General features: G+C 45.0%; 1 protein-coding gene across 3 annotated transcripts in view; it reads right to left on the bottom strand.

The window, feature by feature from the left end:
- NT5DC3 (5'-nucleotidase domain containing 3) overlaps positions 1 to 21946 on the bottom strand; it is a 44574-nt gene that overhangs the window by 18439 nt on the left and 4189 nt on the right. For 2 of the 3 annotated variants that reach the window (XM_083401270.1, XM_083401271.1), the window contains exons 1-3: positions 17794 to 18189; positions 5194 to 5378; positions 157 to 231 (exon numbers count right to left, since the gene is read on the bottom strand). In XM_083401270.1, coding sequence (XP_083257396.1) covers positions 157 to 231; positions 5194 to 5378; positions 17794 to 18055 — 522 coding nt within the window. In that variant the 5' untranslated portion in view covers positions 18056 to 18189. Of the gene's footprint in view, positions 1 to 156; positions 232 to 5193; positions 5379 to 17793; positions 18190 to 21946 lie in introns of those variants that run through there. The other variant, XM_083401272.1, reaches the window with a different exon arrangement.

Here is a 21946-nt window from a genome sequence, read left to right as displayed (position 1 = left end):
CATTTACTTCCAGCTGAGTCCAAAAGGTGCGTTGCACAAGCTACAGAGAAGCAGAACTCAAGTTTCCCCAATAATACAAAATCGGATGACATTCGATCAAGCGCTAAGGAATACATCTCACAGAACGATGATATCAATGGAATAATGTATACCTACCCGATGTACATCATAATGAAGACCTCTTATTGCAAAATTTGGATCGTAGTCATACTTCCGGATTTCTGCAGGATACTAGCAGGATAAGGGAAGGGAAAAAACTATTTTACCACAACATATTTAAGCAACATGATCTATCTCCTTTAATCAGAGAAGACAACCAGCTCTCTCTCCTTTCCTAGTTTACATCAGCTTGTCCACTAAGGGCTATGCAAGTGGAGAAATTCCCTGTTAAAAACCCCCTTTCTGATAAGACCTCTCAGAGCCCATTTAGCATCTCTGCAATCCCTTCGAGAAAAAGCTGCCACAGAAGTCAAAGCTTTCATTATGTCCACTCCCTAGCTGAGTGAAATCTGCCTTATAACTCTGTAGCGTCCCCCACTCCTTGAGAAACACAGTTATTTGTCACTCCATGCAACATGGACTTCCGTTCTTCGCTGCCTCCTGCCCCCCCTCCCTGCTCTTGAGTCCCACATTGTTTATCAAGCACCTGCTGTGGATTAGGCAAACTGCTCATCCCTGGTGCCTTGCCAACACCCATTTCCAGAATGCAGATTATGTTCCAATGAAACAGCATCAGGACCAAACCCTCCCCAGACTCCGGCCTTGCAACATCCCTTCCAAATTAATGCCATCTAGCTAAGGATCCATGATTCACACTCTAGAGCAACTGGATATCCCCAAGGATTGCAACAAACTCCTCACTTGTTTATCATTTGCCTTTAGAGATAAAATAGTAATCTCTGGGTGTATTACTGTGTGACCCCGGAAAGTGGAATATAAGCAGCTAAAAGGTTGGCTCCAATTAGATCATGTGTGTGAGTGTAATGACCTCCACTCACTGCAACCCCAGCACCGCACCAACATCTGCTCTGGAGGGCTGGGGGGAGACCCCCAGATATCTAGGAGGGGGTGCAAAGAGAAGTTCCATTGTGCTCATGGGAGGTGTTCCACTCACACAATGATTCAACCCAATGGCTCTGCAGTGACCTCATAAATTTACATGACTCGTATCCAAAACAAAATCTTAAGGCTCCTCCCCTCCTCAAAGTTGGCAACTCTTATTTAGGAAGGTGCAAGGACAGTGTCCCAAACTCTGTAGTTCTATGCTTCTCCTCACTTCAGTGTCAAGGGATGTGGGTCCCAGCTGATCCCTCTACTGAAATCATGGATGATGTCCTTGTATGGACACAATAATTCGATGTACATGGACTCGCACAGATCATGGCCAATGGAAGGTTCAACACTGATAAGGGCAAACAGTGTGAATATGTGTTCAGAAAACAAAGCTTTTGTCCTCAGCCTGGCTACCTCTTCAATTTCTAGCTTCGCATCCCTACAACTGAAAATCATACATGTTAATTAAAAACAACCCTTCTATATATTCTGTATAATCTAATACAAAAGGTGTTCTCTTTGAACGCCGCAAATATCTTTTCCACACTTTTTTCAAAACACTACAACAGTGGCAGAACTCTCAGGAAAATTGATCTGCTTATTATTATTTTGCTAGGAAAGTTTAATTTACAGTGCTCAAGCATTTCTCATGTGCTTGGAGAGGTGTGTGTGCACCATTTTACCTGAATGTACTTCTTAGTCAGGATCATCTGTTGCCAAATTATAGCCTCCAACTGAAAGCAACCATGGCATTTTTACAGAAAACTATGGCTTAAACTAACACCTACCCACAACAGGAGACAATGATATCGCTCTCCTGGCTTCAGGGATAGCCATGCAAAGCCTCCTGAGTGCAGTGGGAGCGCTCCTCCCGCTGCGCTCAGGAGACTTTGCATTGCTTTCACTGAAGCCAGGAGAGCGAGAGGGATTGGTGCGCACCGATCCCTCTCACTCTCCTGGCTTCTGGGATAGCCACGCAAAGCCTCTTCAGGGCAATGGGAGGAACGCTCCCCCTGCTCTGAAGAGGCTTGGCATGGCTATCCCAGAAGCCAGAACAGCAAGAGGGATCACTGCATTCGCTGTGCAGCGATCCCTCTTGCTGTTCTGACTTCGCTTCGCTGGAGAGACGCTGCACAGCTTTCCCTCTCTGCGCAGCACCTCGTCAGTGCTGAGAAGGCACTGCGCGGAGAGGTAAAGCTGTGAAGCGCCCCTTCAGCAAAGCGGGAGGAGAAACGGAGCCCCTTCCATTTCTCCTCCCGCTTTGCTGGAGAGGCGCTGTGCAGAGAGGGAGAGAATTTTTTTTTTCTTGTTCTCCTCCTCTAAAACTAGGTGCGTCTTATGGTCAGATACATCTTATAGAGCGAAAAATACGGTAAACATTGCCACCAATATTTTGCTGAATTGCAATACTGTATACCATAGATATATAGATATGATCAAATTTCTTATTTACTTCTGCAGGGATATTTATAGATGTATATATTTAGCCACTGACCTTTGGACTGAAATGCAGAATTGGAAGCGTCTAACATATTCATTCAGGAGTTCAATTCAGACCGTGGAAAGGAATGATCAGATGCAGCAGCACAGAGAGGGTTAAGCACGGGCATTTCTACCAGTGCAGTAAAGCAACTTTGACTCAGAGGACATTATAAACAGCAGGGCTCCTACCCTCAAATATAATTTTGTGCTGTGCCGCAAGCAATATGTTAACTGAGATAGTGTTAAAAGCCAATTTCCCTGTCTCATCTTCTTTCAATCAGATAAGGAACAAGCCAGGACTTTCATAATTCCACAGAGGCCTAAGCATCTTTTCAAGAAACTGCAAATTTTAATTTTACTCATAATCCTCCTTTAGTTAATTATAATTCCCCTTCATTGTATTATTTATTGCTACAATGAATAACCTTAATACATAAACCAAATGAAAAAAGAAGCTGCTTTTGTTCGTAAAAGTGAGCCGCATGTGAAAAAACTCAGCTTCTGAGCCAAGTGCCACTGTAATGTATTCATTTCTGTGAGCTCCCTACTAGACCTAGGACAAATCACCAATGGTGCCAGAATCCAGGAGCTACACTTATATACCACAGAAGCACAGAAAGCTGCCTTATACTGAGTCAGACCATTGAACCATTACTCAGTATTGTCTATGCCAAGGTTTCCCAAACTTGGGTCTCCAGCTGTTTGGACTACAATTCCCATCATCCCTTACCACTGGTCCTGCTAGCTAGGGATGATGGGAGTTGTAGTCCAAAACCAGCCAGAGACACTTGTCTGGCAGTGGTGCTCCAGGATTTCAGGCAGGTGTTTTCCCAACCCTCCACATGCAGGCGCATGAACCTGGGAGCTTCTGTGTGCAAAGCACATGCCCCACCACATCAGCATCACCAACAGAGACCATATTATTTATTGCAAAAGGCAGACCCCACCTTTCAGAAAGGTGTTTGTCTTTCTGTTTTATGCCTTCTAACTACCTGAGCTCTATAATGTCTTCAATTCCCGAAATATTTATTATTTATTTTTTGAGTAACCAACAGCATAAACGTTCCCTCTCAAGGAGAAACACTGTTTTGCCCCGCAACGACTAGCTTTTTTGCTTGTAGAAAGTTCTGGACCCTGACAGCCCAATCCTACGCATGTTTATTCAAAAGCAAACCCCACTTGGCTCAATGAGATTTACAGTATTTTTCGCTCTATAAGACGCACCAGACCACAAGACGCACCTAGTTTTTGGAGGAGGAAAACAAGAAAAAAAATATTCTGAATCTCAGAAGCCAGAACAGCAAGAGGGATCGCTGCGCAGTGAAAGCAGCAATCCCTCTTGCTGTTCTGGCTTCTGGGATAGCTGCGCAGCCTGCATTCGCTCCATAAGACGCACACACATTTCCCCTTACTTTTTAGAAGGGAAAAAGTGAGTCTTATAGAACAGAACATCTGAGATTGCAGCTTTTGCGTTCAAGTAGATTAGGGTGGGAAACTTCTTCCAGGCAAAGGCCACATTCCATCCTGGATAACGTCCAGGGGAGGAAGTGGGCGGAGCAAATGGAAATTTGGCCTTCGTGCTATAGGCCAGTTTCTACACACATACGCTCCTCTCTATCCTCCATCTAGGCAAAGAATACATTCACTAATACCTTCTAGTCAGGCAAAAACCCTCAAGGAGGCAGAACCAGCAAGGTGTGCAGTTTGAGAGGATGTATGGACTGGGAGAGTCCTGAGGGCCAGATACAATGAGTCATTTGGCCCCAGAGACTTAGGTTCCCCACGCCTGAAGCAGAGGATTACACACATGAACTGATACTGAGAAAGCTAAGTAGAGATCTTACTCCTACCTATGTATACATAATTCAGTAGTGCTGAAAGACAAGGGAGTTGTATTACCAAACGTTTCAGACTGAGTTGCGAGGGTTGCATGAAGACTCTATTTTAGCTGTAAATGGATATCGTTTTAATTACTATAGCAACCAACTGGTATGCAAGCTTGTTCATGAAATATATGCATTTCAGAAATGGGCAACCTGATTTACAACTGGATCTCGTGCCCACGGGCAAACTTTGGGCATGTGGGAAGCCCCATTAACAGGCGAGGTTTGGAAGCAAACCACACACGTAACTCACAAAGTGGGGGTTGCTGACAGCAACAATCAGCTTCAACAACAAGCCCTCTTGCCTGCACTCGGGGGTTCCTGATGGGGAGCACCACCTTGCAGCCAGTCCCATCAGGGTTCACTCTCAGCAAGCCCTGCTTGCAAAGAAGCAATTACAATCAAGAGTTCACTTTAAACTTCTGATGCTCTTCCTTTTTAGTCACATTCTTCCCTGGCCCACACCTGGGTGAGGGTTAGCTCAGTTGGTAGAGCGTGAGACCCTTAACCACAGGGTGGTGTGTTTGAGTCCCACGTTGGGCAAAACATTCTTGCACTGCAGGGGGTTGGACTAGATGACCCTCGTGGTCCCTTCCAACTCTACAATTCCAACTCTACAATTCTATGATTCTATGATTTTAAGTCAATCTGACAAATAAGCACTAGGAAAGGAAAGCAGCAGAAGATCAAGCCCCTGGGGTAACATTACTGCATACTACTTTTACAGGTCTGCATACATTTAAAACATGTACTTCCACACCCCCAAATATCTTACCCGGTGTTCATTTATCAAAAGATCCCGAGCAGCATTGAAGATCAATGTGTGCAAATGCTTGGAATAGAAGACAAGTGTGTAGTCATAATCAAAGCCATAGATTTCTATGTCCGAGAGACTCATTTCATTGTTTGAAAAGATAGCGTCTGGATTCAGCAAGTTACTCATAATGGAAGGAACCAGGTCTGTGAGAGAGAGACATAAACACACAGAGAGATTTTCTAGATTTTTCAGAAATAAGATGTCCCAGCAAAATGACAACAAAAATGTATTCCAAAAAGGGATGGATCTTGCAAGATACACACATTACTGCAATAGTATTCATTACCAATGCATTTTAAAATAAAATAAAATAAAATAATTATTTATACCCCGCCCTTCTGGCTGGGTTTCCCCAGCCACTCTGGGCAGCTCCCAACCAGATGCTAAAAACATGATACAGCATTAAACATTAAAAACTTCCCTAAGCAGGGCTGCCTTCAGATGTCTTCTAAAAGTAAGATAGTTGTTTATTTCCTTGACATCTGATGGGAAGGCGTTCCACAGGGCAGGCACCACTACTGAGAAGGCCCTCTGCCTGGGTTCCCTGTAACCTCACTTCTTGCAGTGAGGGAACCGCCAGAAGGCCATCAGCGCTGGACCTCAATGTCCGGGCTGAACGATGGGGGGTGGAGACACTCCTTCAGGTATACAGGGCCAAGGCCATTTAGGGCTTTAAAGGTCAGCACCAACACTTTGAATTGTGCTCAGAAACATACTGGGAGCCAATGTAGGTCCTTTCAGGACTGGTGTTATATGGTCTAACCGGCCACTTCCAGTCACCAGTCTAGCTGCCACATTCTGGGTTAGTTGCTAGAGCATGCACCACTCTGGAGAGACAGTCTGCGAGCAGGTAGGGTCTCAGCCTGTGTACCAGATGGAGCTGGTAGACAGTTGTCCTGGACACAGAATTGACCTGCGCCTCCATGGACAGCTGTGAGTCCAAAATGACTCCCAGACTGTGCACCTGGTTCTTCAGGGGCAGTTACCCCATTCAGGACCAGGGAGTCCTCCACACCAACCCGCCCCATGTCCCCCAACAACAGTACTTCTGTCTTGTCAGGATTCAACCTCAATCTGTTAGCCGCCATCCATCCTCCAACCGCCTCCAGACACTCACATAGGACCTTCACTACTCTCACTAATTCTAATTTAAGAGAGGTAGAACTGCATATCATTCGCATATTCAGGAACGCCCAGCCCAAAAGGACTTGCAGTTCATAAACCATGTATTTCAGAAGGGGCATCACTCAGGGACTGCTACAGAACCAGTCGTGTGTGAATTAGAGGCACACCCCACCCCACACAGCCACGGATCAGGGCACACGCAGACCCGAAAACAATGCAGTAAGGTGGCAGTTCTTACAGGCAAGAATCATAGCTGTCTTAGATGAACTTCACAAAATATTCCCTTTACGCTAACCCACTGGTTATTTTCACTTACCTGTATGTAAGAATTTGGCCTGTTTCCTTTCCCACCTCTCATCCTCATTTTTGTTCAACTGCTTTTTAAAAAGAAAAATCCCCTGGCACTAACTCTGAGGATAACAAAGGCAGCACTTCATCACACACTTACCTGAGAGTGAATCCCACTGAACTCATCTATATTTATCTATTTCTTAGCCCTCTGCCCTTCACAAAAAAAATCCCAGGACGGGTTTACATCACAATAAAGCTGTAAATACAATACAGATAGTGAACAGAGCAGCAGTTAATGAATTTAGGCTTGCGCTCCATTCTACTTTCAGAATAATTTAAACTGTTTATTAGTAAGATATAACACACACACACACTTTCTTGCTTGCTATATAAACACCAAAAATTGTTTAGAATAGCATTTACAGTGGCTTTGAAACAATTAACACAACATAAAATATTCTGATCCAATCTCAGACACAAGCCAGAGAGGTTCAATGAAACTGAATTTCAGTTAAAAGGATCCTTCTACTGTCACCTAGAACTGGGATAGGAAACACTGTGGCCATTAAGATGTTGTTGAAATAAAACTCACATCAGCCATAGCCGATGGACTGACATGATGGGAGTTGGTACATTTTTTTATTTAAAAAAAAATAAAAATCTGGAAGGTTGCTCTCTTCCATTGCATTCCCCTCTGCCCTGCCAGGTTTTCTTCCATTCTCCATCCAATCACTCAGCAGTCTGTGGCTTCTGAGTCCACCAAGTCCTCCCTGATCTGTTTTTGGGGTGCCCGCCTCTCTGAGTTCCCCCTCCCCTCCAAAAATATTTTGTACTTCTGCAAACGTTTTGGTTCATCCAAACCTGCTGAACATCTCCCACAAGTGTGCTGGTGGTGCCATAGATCCTCACTCAAGAGGCAGAATTTGTTATTTGTGCACAGGATAGTTAATATTTGCAGAATGCCTTCCAAATGCTTTGCCATGCAATCCTTAAAACAGAGCAAAATCAGAATTGTTATCTCCCACATTGCAAAAAAAAAAAGAGGAGGGGGGATGAGGTTGAGAAAGAAAGGCTTGCCCTAAGACAACCTTGCATGTCCATGGAAAATATTGAGTTTTAATAGGATGCTTTCTGGTTTATAGCTCAGTCTTAACCGCTATGTCAGCCCTCAGATCCTTTTCTTCAAACTGTTTGAGAGAGACTAGCAACGATCTAGGTCAAACAAAATAATTGCTTGGAAATCCTTACCTAATTAGGCAGATGGGAGAATATATTTTAAAGTAGTACCCAGAACCTGGAACTGCATGACGCAATCAGCATTAAAAAAAAAAAAAAATGCATACCAGAAACACAGCATTTTGAAACAACCATAACTTCGCCCAGGAACATTATGCGTCCACCTCACTTAGACAAAGCAAGAACAATTTGTGTATTTCTGGCTGCAAATAAAGCACAGAGCCACACCAGAAGGTTTCACTAATCTTAAAAGCTGTAAGCAAACTGCAGCCAGCCTGAAAATCCTGCTTAGACAATCTGCGTGAAAAAGTTCCCACCCATCCTAATTCATATGGGACTGTATCTTGAACAGACACGTTACTGTGTATTTTCACAGTGATTACACACATTCAGGAAAGACACATTTTTGGGTCTTGTGGTGCACTAAGACTCATGGCACAAGAACTTCTGGACCTTTCTAGCATGGGGAGTTACAGAACAGATGGGGAGCCAATACTGGAATAATCAAACAGATGTTTTATTACGGAGACCAAAAAAATAGGTGACACAACAAGGCAGCATTCAGACCAGTCCAGCAACTATTTGGTTAAATGTATGGAAGATTAGTTATAAAGTAAATGAATTTATTTCCAAAAGACAGGCATGTGAGAAGCTCAATTGGGTTAGGAGATTCCTGGTGGTAAACAACACTTTGCTAGGGGGACAGCATGGGTAACTTGCTTGAAAGTTAAAAAAGAGAGAGAAGCGGGGGGGGGGGGGTTCTGAATTAGAGAATCTTTAAGGAAAACATTTTTTTAAAAAAAGAATTAGAAATAATTTAAATAATAATAATAATTTATTATTTATACCCTGCCCATCTGGCTGGGCTTCCCCAGCCACTCTGGGCGGCTTCCAACCAAATATTAAAATAAAGTAATACATCAAACATTAAAAGCTTCCACAAACAGGAAGAAAAAGAAGAGAACCCCAAATGCAGAATGTTACCTACCCAATGCAGGAAGGAAAAATGGTTTCTTCTTCAGAAAAAAAAGAGAGCCAAGAAAGATGTGGTTCAGGAAGCTATTCTCTGGGACCAGCTGGACTTGCTTTTTCAAGTCTGCAGAAGTGGGAACTTAGAAGCAAGGGAAGCCCTTTCAGGTCCTTTTAACCTTGTGCTTTATGTGGATTTATTGGATAGAGGCTTGGAATGACAACATAAGGCTATGCGTTCCCCAGAGCTCTGACTCAACTCGAGTACAAAATAAAGTTAGCAGTGGTGAACAAAGCAAGGAGAAGCGTAGAAGGATGTGTGAAGCTAACTGAATCTGGGCCAACTTCAAACAAAACGGGCCAAATCGGAACAATGATTTGTGGGCACCTTTAAAAAACAACAACAGATTAAGCTATATGAGAGAGGGGAGATTCTGCTTCCCATTGTAATTGAGAGACTGGTCCCAAGTTGCAGGAAGTTTTCTTAAAATAAAAATCACAGAGCATGATGTTGTTCATTGCATTTAATTGAAAGAGCAGCTTTATTCGTCTTAGCACAACTCTGTGCTGATGAATGATCTAACTTGTGGGAGGGGGATCTCTCTCCCTTTGTCATCTGTATAACAAAAGTAGGCAAAAAGACATAAGGGGGCTAATACACAACTGTCCTTTCGGTCTAGGCATCTGCAGTGTTACATGAAATGCCTTGGTGACAGCAGACTAATTTTCCACAAATCATGTCGCTGAAAAGATAAAACAGGAGTTGCAAGTCACAAGCTATACTATAAAATTAATCGCAGTAGAATAACCTTCAGACTCTCAATTGCTTTAATGTTCCAGTTGTTATGCAATAATAAAGTTACTGAATGCACCTTCAGTTCTCTTACTCAAGTACCCCAAGGCTATTTTACTCGGAAGAAGGAAAGAAACTCCAGTGACATAGTCTCAAGGTTACAGAGTAGAAATTTGTCAAACTCTTAAAGATGCATTTATAGCTACAGCACACATTCAAAGCATGGGGGGGGGGGGGGAATGCAACAGGAGAAAGCAACTGTTTAAATTTTCTGTGAAGGTGACACACCAAAACAATAAAACAAGAACATTTTATTTCCAGAGTGAACAGCACTGCTTTAAGATAATATCCTTCAAATGCTGTTTTAATTAAAACTGTGTTCTGCTTAAACCAAAGGCATTCATTACAGTGATTAAATTACCTGAACGCAAATTAAAGGGCTGATGCCTAGGAAATTGGTTTCCAGTAGTCCTGCTCTATTTTAGGAGTCTATTAGGTTTTTTTACATGTAAATGGATAACAGCATCAAAGGAAATGATAATAAAAGCAGAATGCTGACGTTTGCCTGAAGATGAAATAAACCATATCAAAAGTTATTCAAATTAAGAACCACTACTTGAGATAAGCCTGTATGAAGCTATTGGCCTCATCTGCACTATACAATTAAAGCAGAATTGTACCACTTTAAACAGTTATGGCTTCCCCCAAAGAATCCTGGGAACTTCAGTTGGTTAAGGGTGCTGAAAATTGTTAGAGAGATCTCCTCTCTGCTCCCAGAACTATAGTACCAAGGGCACTTTAAGAATCAATCATCCCAGGGTACTCCAGAAAGTATAGCTCTGTGAGGGGAGTAAAAATGTCAGACATCTTCAAAATAAGACAATGAAAATAAAAGTTGCACTCTGGTCAGAACTCACTGGGAGTTCCGGAAGTCAGTTCTTAACCCGAAGCGTTCTTAACGGGAGGCGCACGTTCCCTACATAGGCCTCCCGCAGCCCTGGAAGCGGATTGCGTTCGTATCCTGGGGCAAAGTTCACAACCCAGGACACCTACTTCTGGGATTGTGGAGTTCGTAACCTGAAGCAGTCGTAAGCAGGACTGTTCGTAACCTGAGGTACCACTGTACTCATTCCTTCACTTTGCGCCTCTCCAATGCCTTCAATGAACTCGCTGCTATAGATGCTTGGATCATTTCACTCCTAGTCAGTCTACTGCTGCAAGCAGAGTTTTCCCAGCATTAAGCCATAATATTTGGCTTCCCCAAACTTCTCCCCAGCAGCCTGCAAAGCCATTTAGTTTATAATTATATTATAAGATGAGACCGCATGTAGCAGGAACCCACTGGGGAAAGTGTTTTGTTACAATTTACACAAATCTTTGAAGCCTGGGTTCTCTCTTGCAGCACTCTCATATGTCAACACACCAACAAATCCCTCACCCCCTCAGCAGGGCCCTCGCTAGGTCTTCTTTTTATTTTGGTTGTATGTATGTTAAAAAAAAAAAAAAGTACCATAAAGTACACATCCCACAAACTGAAAATCCAACCAACAGCCTTGCCAGCCTCACTTCCATGCTTCAGATAAGGAAAAGGAAATGTCAAGAAATTTACAGGAGAACTTAGTTGAGTTTGACAAAGGGGACAAAAATGCAGCTTGGTTATGACCGGCTTTTGAGAGCATCATGTAAAGATGTGTGATTGCCTGCAATTTTTGGAGCCACAGAATCAGACAATTGTAGAGTTGGAATATAGAATGGACCCTGAGGGTCATCTAGTCCAACGCCCTGCAATGCAGCAAACTCTACACGTGGTCCCCCATCCAATTTGAAACCACAGTGGATACTGCTTAGCTTTGCAAATGTGCTAGCAGTTTTATGGCTGCACCATTAGGAAGCAACCCCTTGTGCTGTATATCGGAGAGAGGCATTTGTGTGAAGGCACCCTTGCACCTAGGCTTGACCTTGTTATCTCTCTAAGACCACCCAAAACTGCCCACTCTGAAGATACTCATTGCTAACCTTCCTGAAGAATGCTATGCTCTATAGATCAAAAGAAGCTCCCACCTTCATCTCTAGAAAAGAAAAATAAGAATCTGGTATCAAAGCCCTGATACTGCATTCTAGAACACCAGAAGGAATTGTGTGACCTAAAGCTGGAAAAGAATCAATATCCACTTCACTTAGTTTACACAAGACGTTCTAAGGATTAAGCATCCGTTTATCACTGAGGGTCTTATGTTCACAGCCGAACAGAGGGCATGATGGAATCATAGAATTGTAGAGTTGGGACCACAAGGGGCATCTAGTCCATCCCCTTTTATGCAGGGTCCATCAGTACTGTCTACACTGACTAGCAGCAATTCTTCAGGGTTTCTGACTGGGAACATTCCCAGCCCTACCTGGAGGTGCCAGTAGGACCTTGCGCATGCCAAGCAGCTGTTTCACCACAGAGCTACTGCCCTTTCTAGAGCAGATAGCAGACTAGCTGCCAATAAGGCACACGCTTATTGGTTTCTATTTCCTAGTAAATAGTAAACCCTGAAACAGCCAAGATTGCTAGAAACAACATCTTAAATTAGCTTCCTTTTCCCTAGTCAAAACAGCATGGCAGCAACCCTATGACTGGTTCCCCAACTAAAATTAAAATTAAGCAGAGCAGTCCAATGTCAATAAACCACTCCTGGCAAATACCATTTCAACAACCACTAATAACTCACTGTAGAAGTTCTCCATTTGAAAGTTATCCCATGGAAGCAAAGTACCCTCTGCTTTGTTAACTAGGTAAAATTGTGACAAGTAATTCACAGAAGTTCACTGCCACCACTATGTGCACGGCTACATGCAGTATCAGCTTACTGTATGTTACTTTCTATAATAAGGGTTGATCTGTCTTGCTGGCATGTTTAAAGCAACCCACACTTCATATGTCTGTGAAAGCCAGCTTGATCCAAACTGAGAAACCACTGCTCCTCCTAGAAATTGTTGTGAGTCGCCTCAAGAGCTAGCCTTGGTTTTGAGCTCAGAAGCAATGTGCTTGACACATTTCAATTTCGTATTACTCTGGCCATGGTGACCCACTGAAGTGATGCTTTCACTTTTCACCTTGTATATTTGTCACTAGATAAATTCACGCATAACGTTTTTCAAATAGATTCATTACAGATCTGTTGGGAAGTACTCAGTGTACCACTGAACAATTTGAAGCATGAAGGAAAACCGATTCAACTGCAGGACTGTCCTTTCCATGTCATTAGTTTTAATGACTGGTGCTAAATAAGCTGCAACCAACTCTTCTATTTCACACCTTCAAAACCACCAACCAGCTCCGATTACATAAAAAGAAATGTTTAGTCAAAATTAGGAAGAACTCTCTGGTTGTAGGAGCTGTTCCAACAGTGAAAAAGTATCTTGGAAGGTGGTGAATTCTCCCCAGTGGCTTTTAAGCAGAAGCTGGATAACCACTTATCAAGGATGATGTAGAAACAGATTTCTGTACCAGCAGGCAACTACAACAGAGGACTTTTCAGGAACCTCCAAATTCTGATTCCATGAAAGCACAAAATTAAGTACTCAATCTTTTGGAATAGCTACTAAACTGTAGCTACTAAAAGAAGCCTAAAAGCAGTTTAGGGAAATCAAGGATGCCTGGGGAGGGGAAACAGCAAGAATGGAGACAGAGGTTTGGTTCAGACATAAACAATCTCAGTTTACCAGTCTGAGAATAAGCACTGTGTGTACATTCTTCCTCCCTTCTCTTATGCACTTTAATGCAATTAAACTGCAGTTTTCCATTACACCCAGGAAATTGTGATTTACGCTGTGACTATAATCCTGGCTTGCCAACTACAAACAAAGTATTGCATTAAGTCCCAAAGAGAGGGGGGGGGAGAGAGAGTGTGTATGCACATGACTTATCAGCCCAATAAACCATTGCCCATGGTTTATTGGATTAGGATTTTTATATATGAACCAGCAAGACTGAAAAATAACCAGGGTTTTTTTCAGCCAGAACTCACTGGAACTCAGTTCCAGCACCTCTGAGGTGGGTGCCATTGCCAAATTTATAAGATAACAAGTATTTATAAGATAAGATAACAAGCATGCATGGTGAGATAAGATAACAAGCATGCATGGTGAGTTCCGGCACCTGTTTCTGGAAAAACAAAAAACGTTCAATCTGCCATGTTCCGCCCCTGGAAATCCATGCATGAGAATCATGTGACTGCTGCATCGCTTAGATTTTTATATAATTTGTACATAATCATAAGAAGAGCCCTGCTGGATCAGACCTAGGGGATATATAGCCCAGTGCCCTGTTTTGTTTTGCACTGTGGCCAACCAGTTGCACATGAAAAGCCCAGAAGCAGCACATGAGCATAGCAGCACTCTGTCCACAGGGACCAATATAAAGAAGTACAGTGCCTCTGATCCTGGAGACAGCTTATCGTCATCATGACCAGTAGCAACTGACAAGCTTATTTTCCATGAATTTGGCTAGTGACCTTTTAAGTTGGTCGGTGCAACCAACTATTTGCAGCAAATTCCAAGGTTTAACTATGTGTTGTTCCTTTTGCCTGCCCTGTCTCTCCCCTCATTCAGTTTCACTGGATGATCCCAGGTTCTCACATTATAAGGTGGGGTAGAGGCAGCCAGTCTTGTGCCACTTTCTCCACACCATGAATTTTATAAGCCTCTGTCATGTCTCCCTTACTCACTACAGTACTTCTCAAATTCACACATTCAGAAGAAAAATCCAGTGTCAAGCATTCTCTAGTGTTGTACACTGATGTGTGAAATGGCCAATACTATACCTACAGTAAACATTTGTCGGTTACTCAATAGGAAGGGAATAAGCACAGATGCAAATTATTAAAGAGATGGAAACTTGTCATTTCCCAATACAATTTAGACTTATTTACACCTCTTGTAACAAAGTTTTTCAAAGCCTGTTAGTTTCTTAAATTGAGCTTCCCCTCAAAGGCCCATACAAGCACTTTTGCATGTGGGAGATGTCTTATTCTATCCAGCAGCACCTGCAAACACTCCATATTTCGAAATGAGAGCTCACTGATTACCACACTGGCACAGAAACACTGTTCATTTAATTTCATTTAACATTAAAAAGCCTCCAAGAAATCTGCCATTTGGACCACACGGTTCAGAGGACCAGCCCAAACAGAATGGTTTTATCCAGTGTCTAGGGCCTACGTCATTCAAGACAAGACACTGGTTGGACACTGTGAGAACAGGATGCTGGCCTAGAATCCAGCAGGCCGTTATGTTCTGATGACGTTGCACAACAGCTCCCATTGTATCTAACCACTGGCTATGCTGGCTGGGACTGAGAGGAACCAGAGCCCAACAACATGTGGAGGGCCACAGGTTCCTCATCCCTGCTCTAGAAGCATGTATGTGGAGCACTTTTTGTAACATTTGTAACCCACCATTCATTAGAAATTGTAGGGCTGTTTACAAAAGTACAATCAAACCAGAAAATATAGAATGTTACAGTAGGTAACACAAATACTAAAAGCTAGGTATCAACAATAGCCAATGTTTGAGTAAATAAATAGGCCTTCACCAAGTGCCTAAAACCAGTCAAGGTCTGGGGCTCTCTCTCTAACGTCCAGAGAAAGTAGATTTGATAGAATGGATGCACTACCACAGAAGACTTTCCTCCAGTTGATCCAACCACTCAGAGCCCCTTAAGACCACGGTACTCGACAAATACTGACCTCAACAGTCCACACAGCAGAGGATGACAATAATTGTAGCACTGCAAGCCATGCAATTTGCAAGTCCTTTCTCTTCGCCAAGTATCACACAGCAAAATGCCCTGTTTTCAGGAATGCTGCTTTCCAGCCTTCTGGTTTTGCACTAGTATACCAAACTAGTTGTGTGGAAATAATGCCCTATAGATACGCACACGTAATTTGTTATCTGACATTTTGCTGGCACCTCAACTCAGACCTGGAAGGGAAAAATAGATACTGCATATTCAAAAGGGAAATTGGTTGCCCATTTAATCTAAAGTAATACATTACTCATCACTGCCACACGTTTTATTTCATTAATTCTCTTACATTTATTTCCCACCTTTTTCCATCATGGAACCCAAGGCAGTGTATAGTGTATGTCTAAACCCAGACCTGCTTAGTTTCAGCAAAGTGGAGGTCTCATGCACCTAGTTTAGATGACACATAATGAGCACCATTTGATGGATGAAACTGCAACAAACCCAGGTTTGCCCCCAAGTGGACTTTCAACAGAAGTAAAAACAAATCCCACTACCCTGACAAGCTGGTCGATATTATTTGCTTAATTCAGCCCTTGTTTTCTTGAGGTGCTTGGCTGGAAGCCACCCCAATTTCACGGTCTCGACTGCATTTCCCACATTAAGCAAAATAATTTTCATTTCTTGCAACTTTCTCTGAAATAAAAAAGGACACCCCATGTATAATTTCTTTCCTGTTGATTATATGACTCCAAACACTACTCACTCATGATCCCTCAAATTTGAGTCTGGAGTAGACCCTTCAACAGAGACCCTATTTTATGAGGCTGGAAGTGACTGCAGCCATGCCTAATGCATAACAGAAACCATTATGTTGCCCCCCCCCCCATCAACAAAACACTTTATGATATCTTCTGACAGGACTGGGGAAGCTTTAATCCCCTAGATGTTGCTGAACTGCTACTTCCATCTGCCATAGTAGTAAAGGGTAAAGGGACCCCTGACCATTAGGTACAGTCGTGACCGACTCTGGGGTTGCGGCGCTCATCTCGCTTTATTGGCCGAGGGAGCCGGCGTACAGCTTCCGGGTCATGTGGCCAGCATGACTAAGCCGCTTCTGGTGAACCAGAGCAGCACACGGAAACACCGTTTACCTTCCCGCTGGAGCAGTACCTATTTATCTACTTGCACTTTGATGTGCTTTCGAACTGCTAGGTTGGCAGGAGCAGAGACCGAGCAACGGGAGTTCACCCCGTCGCGGGGATTCAAACCATCGACCTTCTGATCGGCAAGTCCTAGGCTCTGTGGTTTAACCCACAGTGCCACCTGCGTCCCAGATATCTGCCATAGTACCCATGGCCAATAACTGGGGGTGATGGCAGATGTAGTTCAGCAACATCTGGAGGGCCAAAGCTTCCCCACACCTGTCTTAGGAGTACCAAAACAAGAAGCAATTTGCATATAACTTTTTTTTAAAATGAAACTATAAAGCAGTCCCTGGAGCCCTGACCTTTACCAGAACAGCAGCACACCACTCTCACAAACAGTTTTCATTGTCTAACAGACAAAAAGCTATTAGGACTACAAACGTCAAGGAGTGAGGGGATCTCATCACAGATCTCCCACATCACATCTGTTTTGGCCTTCAATCAGAGAACCTATTCAGACAATCATGGTGTATGCAAATTTCTATATTGTCTTTTCAAGGGAGCAGGAAGAGAGATTAGTTGGCGCTCAGTACAGGAACCAGATTTTGGCAAACCACCGCATTCATCAGTGTCCAAGCGCACACAGACAGAGATGCACCACAGACTAGGAGCCAACATATGCCCCACACTGGAAGCTATAATCTGGGCTGGCAAGCCGAAGCCACCCTCTTCCACTTCTGCACCCTACTGTCCCACCAGGAAGCTCCCTATTTAGTTTTTGGAGCGCCCCTCCAGGCAGATCCGTTAGGATGAGAAACTGCGTCTCAGCCAAGGTCACCTGCGCGAACTCCGGCGATTCGAACCCAGAGCTTGCCAACCCAAAACGCTTTCCACCCGTCCCCACGCGCTGGCTCTGGGTTCAAACCTCCGCGTGGCTGCGAAGCTCACGTTTGGTGACCTTGGCCAAGGAGGGCTCCTGCCCCACATTTAAAGTGGAAGTGTCCCTCTCCCCTCCCTACCCACCTCATGCTCTTTAAAGACACCTGGAGTCCCCTTGAGAAATGGGGAGGGACACACACAAAAACCCAAAAATGGGAAGGGAAAGGGCGGGAGGGGAGAGAGCGGAATGTCAGCAACCGCTTTCTGCAAGCCTAGAGGACCCGCGTGGCGAGGCTGTGGGGCGCCTTCTCCCTCCGGCCCCAAAGCTGCTGAAACACACGCGCAACCAACCCCCCCAATGCACCCCTCATTTTAAAACCTCTCACCTTTCGTCACTTTCTTGGCTTCGTTATAGCGCTTCCACAGGTAGTTCTTCATGTCCGGGGGCGGGGCGGAGGGCTGCTGCTGCTGCCGAGGGGCCAGCGTGCAATAGGGATTTGCCTTTAAGCCGCCGCCGCCGCAGGAGCAGCAGAGCCCGGCTAAGGAGGCAGGAGAGGCGGCAGCAGCAGCAGCACTTGCCCGCCTCGCGCCGCCCTTCCCCGCTGACCCCAGCAACACCCTCGCGGTAGAAGCGGCCGTGGCTGCCATGGCCGGCGCAGAAGCAGAAGCAACAGCTTCTGGCGGACTCCCCGGAATCGCTTCAGGAGAAGAAACGCGCGCCAGCCGCAACCTCGCCTGCCTCCGCTGGCTCTGCGCTCCACTGGCGGCCGCCGCCGGCTGAAGTCACTTCCTCAAGCCCCGCCTCTCCGTCTCCGGGAGGGCAGGCGGGCGGTGAAGGGGCGGGCAGGCCGCGCGCGGCACGTGTCTTGGCGGGAAGACCCGCCCGCCTCCTCCTCCCTCGGGGCAGAGAGAGCTCAAGAAAAATGCTAGAGCTGAACCCACTCCTTTCTCTCTCTCTGCCAACACAGTGGGTTGTCAGCACCCGGGGCAAGGCAAATAATTTGCACCCCCTAACCCGTGGATTTGCACCCCCTAACCCGTGGATTTGCACCCCCTAACCCGTGGATTTGCACCCCCTAACCCGTGGATTTGCGCCCCCTAACCCTAACCCCCAGGTGTTGCGCCCGGTGCGGCCGGCCCCCCTGCACCCCCCACGCTACGCCACTGTGCCAACAAACCCATTGCAGGCCCCTGCTTGGTACCGCCTTCGTGTCCCTATTGCCAACTTGCCTTGGTCGGACTAGGGCGGGGCCAATGCATTTTGGCACCTAATGCAAACCACAAAATGGCACCTCCCTCCTCGCCAGGGAAGAAGGGGTGAAGGAAGAGCTGCCTCGGGAACAAGGCAGGGAGGGTAAATATCTGCGCTGGGATCTGTTACCCCTTTGGATCTTGCCTCGCCTTGCCTCATGGGTTACTGGCTCTGGGTAGGCAGGCGACTGAGGAAAGAGGGCACACTGCAGCAATCCCGCTGCTCCTTTTATTGAGTCAGTTCCATCTGGCCCAGGCCGGTATTTCCCAGACACGCACAGTATGTTGGGGATTGGACCCAAGACCTTTCTGCATGCAGAACATGTGCTACCAGTTTGGGGCCAGTCCATGCATGAGGCAAGGTGAGGCAATTGCCTCAGGTGGCAGAGCCAGCCTCCAAGGAATGCATTGCCCTCTGTTGCCACCATAGTGATCTCCCACCTTTGTAGATGTTTACCCCTCCCCTTGTTCCTGTTGGATATTTTCACTCCCCGCTTCTTCCCTGGGGAGGGAGGGGACACCATTTTGTGGTTCAAAATATCTTGCCATTGAGTTGTGGTCCTTTCCCTGTTAGAGACTGCTTTCATTCATTCCTTCATTTCTTCTCCAACCCTTGGGGTCCTTTCCATCCTCTTGTGCATGGACTGTTCCATTTTTGCAGCGTAGGGAATTCCCATCACTATAGGACAAAACCATCTAGCAATTTTCTTGTACAGTATAAAGTTCTTTAGATTTTTGGTACAGGTGTTGACCACAACATCTCTGTGAGGTAGAATGCCCTTGTTGCTATTTTCCAAGTGAGGCATCAACACGAATGAGCGGCTTGGCAACCGTCTCACCCGGAGGGCTGCTCCATATATTGCAAAAGAAAACATTTCCAGAAACCCTGTATTATTCATTTACTTCCATTTAGGAATCACTTCCTAGAAAACATCTCAAATCGATTTTACAATGTGTCAGACAATCCATGCATGCCATAGAATAATCCTCATCAGAAAAAAAAGGTTGCCCAACTCTGCTTTACAGTGTGACCCACATAATACTTAAACTCACCTCCTTTTAAGGCTACAGGTAGTTAGTCCTATGGTAGAAATGGGGAACCTGGTACCCTCTAGGTGCTATTGGACTCCCACCTCCCATCAGCCACAGCCAGCATGGCCAAAGGTCAGGTATGGTGGAAGCTGTGGTCTAACAATATCTGTTGGACATCAGATTTTTCCCCCCATCCCTGCCTTATGGAATTAGATGGGCAGGGAGAGAGTTGTCTGCTGCAGGTGAAGTCCCACTGTGTTCAGGGGGTCTTCCGGGTAAATATGTGCAGGATTTCTGCCTTCAAACGTTGGAGTCTTCATTCTTTGCCTAGAGTCATTTATAAAACCTCAGTGGAAAAGAGCGTGGGAAGCAGAGGTCCATAATGTGAGACAATCTCTCACTTTCATTGCTAAAAGACCTCCTATGGAGCCATGTACTAGCTGAAGTCTATTTTAGTCACAAAAAGTGCCATGCCAACAAATTTGCAGGTCTCTAAGCTTCTAAGAATACCTTATGTACATGAAATGATTAAACTCCACTGCAAGGCTAATAATGTACTTGGCCCAATTTTACAAATACCCATTAATTTACCCAGTAGGACTTTCATGGTCTGTGTGTTTCTGGAAGTACAAAACCATTGCCTTGTGTATTATGTGATCATAATGTGATCACTTTTTGCTGGGTGACTATGCGTTTGTCCTGCTGCTGGCTATTTCTATACTACTGTAGTTTTATTGTTCATTATCATAGAATCAAAACATTGCAGAGTTGGAAGAGACCCCAAGGGCCATCTAGTCCAACTTCCTGCAATGCTCATAGCAGTCCTGGGGCCGGGGGGGGGGGGCTCAAACCACCAACCTTCTGGCTAACAGCAAGATGCACTGATTCATTGTGCCACTGCTATTTTATTCTGTACTGTACTTTAAAATAAACTAGACACCCCCAGGGAACTTCACACTCAGAGGCGCACTCCATTGTCTCTCAAGACAGACGGATGGCAACAACAGAACTGTAAACTTTAAGAGTCTGATGCCCAAACTACATATTACATTATAGTTCTGCGCAGTTTTCCTTTAAGGATGCAATCAGGACTGGATGGAAGTTTTCAAAACTTCAGAAGAGAAGCAAATTTGTCTCTTGCTCCTTTTTAAAAAGCTGGCTCAAGTTCTCTTTGAACGTCATTAGCAACAAGCATGTAAATTGTCCATTGTCTTTCCACTGCACAAAGTAAATGGCTCCAGGACATTGCGCAAGCTCTAAATAGATGCACACATTCAGAACAACCTGTTCATGGTTATTCAATGTAGCTTCAGACAGCAAAGTAGAAGATACACAAAAGCCTGTGTAAACCTACCTGCTCAGATCCACTCCTCAGAGAAAGGAGGATGCAGATTAAGAAAGATAAGGCCTAAGTGCTCCTCCTACCCTCACAGAGTATCATTAGCCACCATTTTGTGCCAGCAAATCAGAAAAAGCAGGAACAGTACAGGTGGTATTTATACTGTACATTTGTTGCGCTAAAATGACAAGAGCAGTTTTATCCTCTTTAACTAGGTAAAGGTAAAGGGACCCCTGACCGTTAGGTCCAGTCGTGGCTGACTCTGGGGTTGCGGCGCTCATCTCGCTTTACTGGCCGAGGGAGCTGGCGTACAGCTTCCAGGTCATGTGGCCAGCATGACCAAGCCGCCTCTGGCGAACCAGAGCAGCGCACGGAAACGCCGTTTACCTTCCCGCCGGAGCGGTACCTATTTATCTACTTGCACTTTGACGTGCTTTCGAACTGCTAGGTTGGCAGGAGCAGGGACTGAGCAACGGGAGCTCACCCCGTCGCGGGGATTTGAACCGCCGACCTTCTGATCGGCAAGTCCTAGGCTCTGTGGTTTAACCCACAGCACCACCCGCGTCCCATCCTCTTTAACTAAGCAAACCTAAATTCCCAGTATGTTCTTGAATCCCTCCTACAAAATACTGACAGTCTGGAGGAATTTTGGAGGTACAGCAGAGTTCTGGATACAATATGTCAAGAGGGATGCAGTTCCCACCCACCCCACTCACACATGAAAAGAAAGACCACCACAGCCAACCACAGATGAATAACCACACCCTAGGCCAACCCCAACCTCTCTCACCACCAAAGGAACACAGGCGAACAGCAAAGAACCTGCACAAGCAACGCTGACACCAAACCCTACATATAGTAAGTGAAATAGAAACATTGCCACCTGACCCCACTCTCACCCATCTCTCCCTCCCTCC

The sequence above is a fragment of the Podarcis tiliguerta genome (genome assembly GCF_965153285.1).
Source record: "Podarcis tiliguerta genome assembly, chromosome: 10".
Taxonomy (NCBI): Eukaryota; Metazoa; Chordata; class Lepidosauria; order Squamata; family Lacertidae; genus Podarcis; species Podarcis tiliguerta.
The sequence above is the reverse complement of the archived record's forward strand: the minus strand, read 5'-3'. Positions and strand labels throughout refer to the sequence as shown.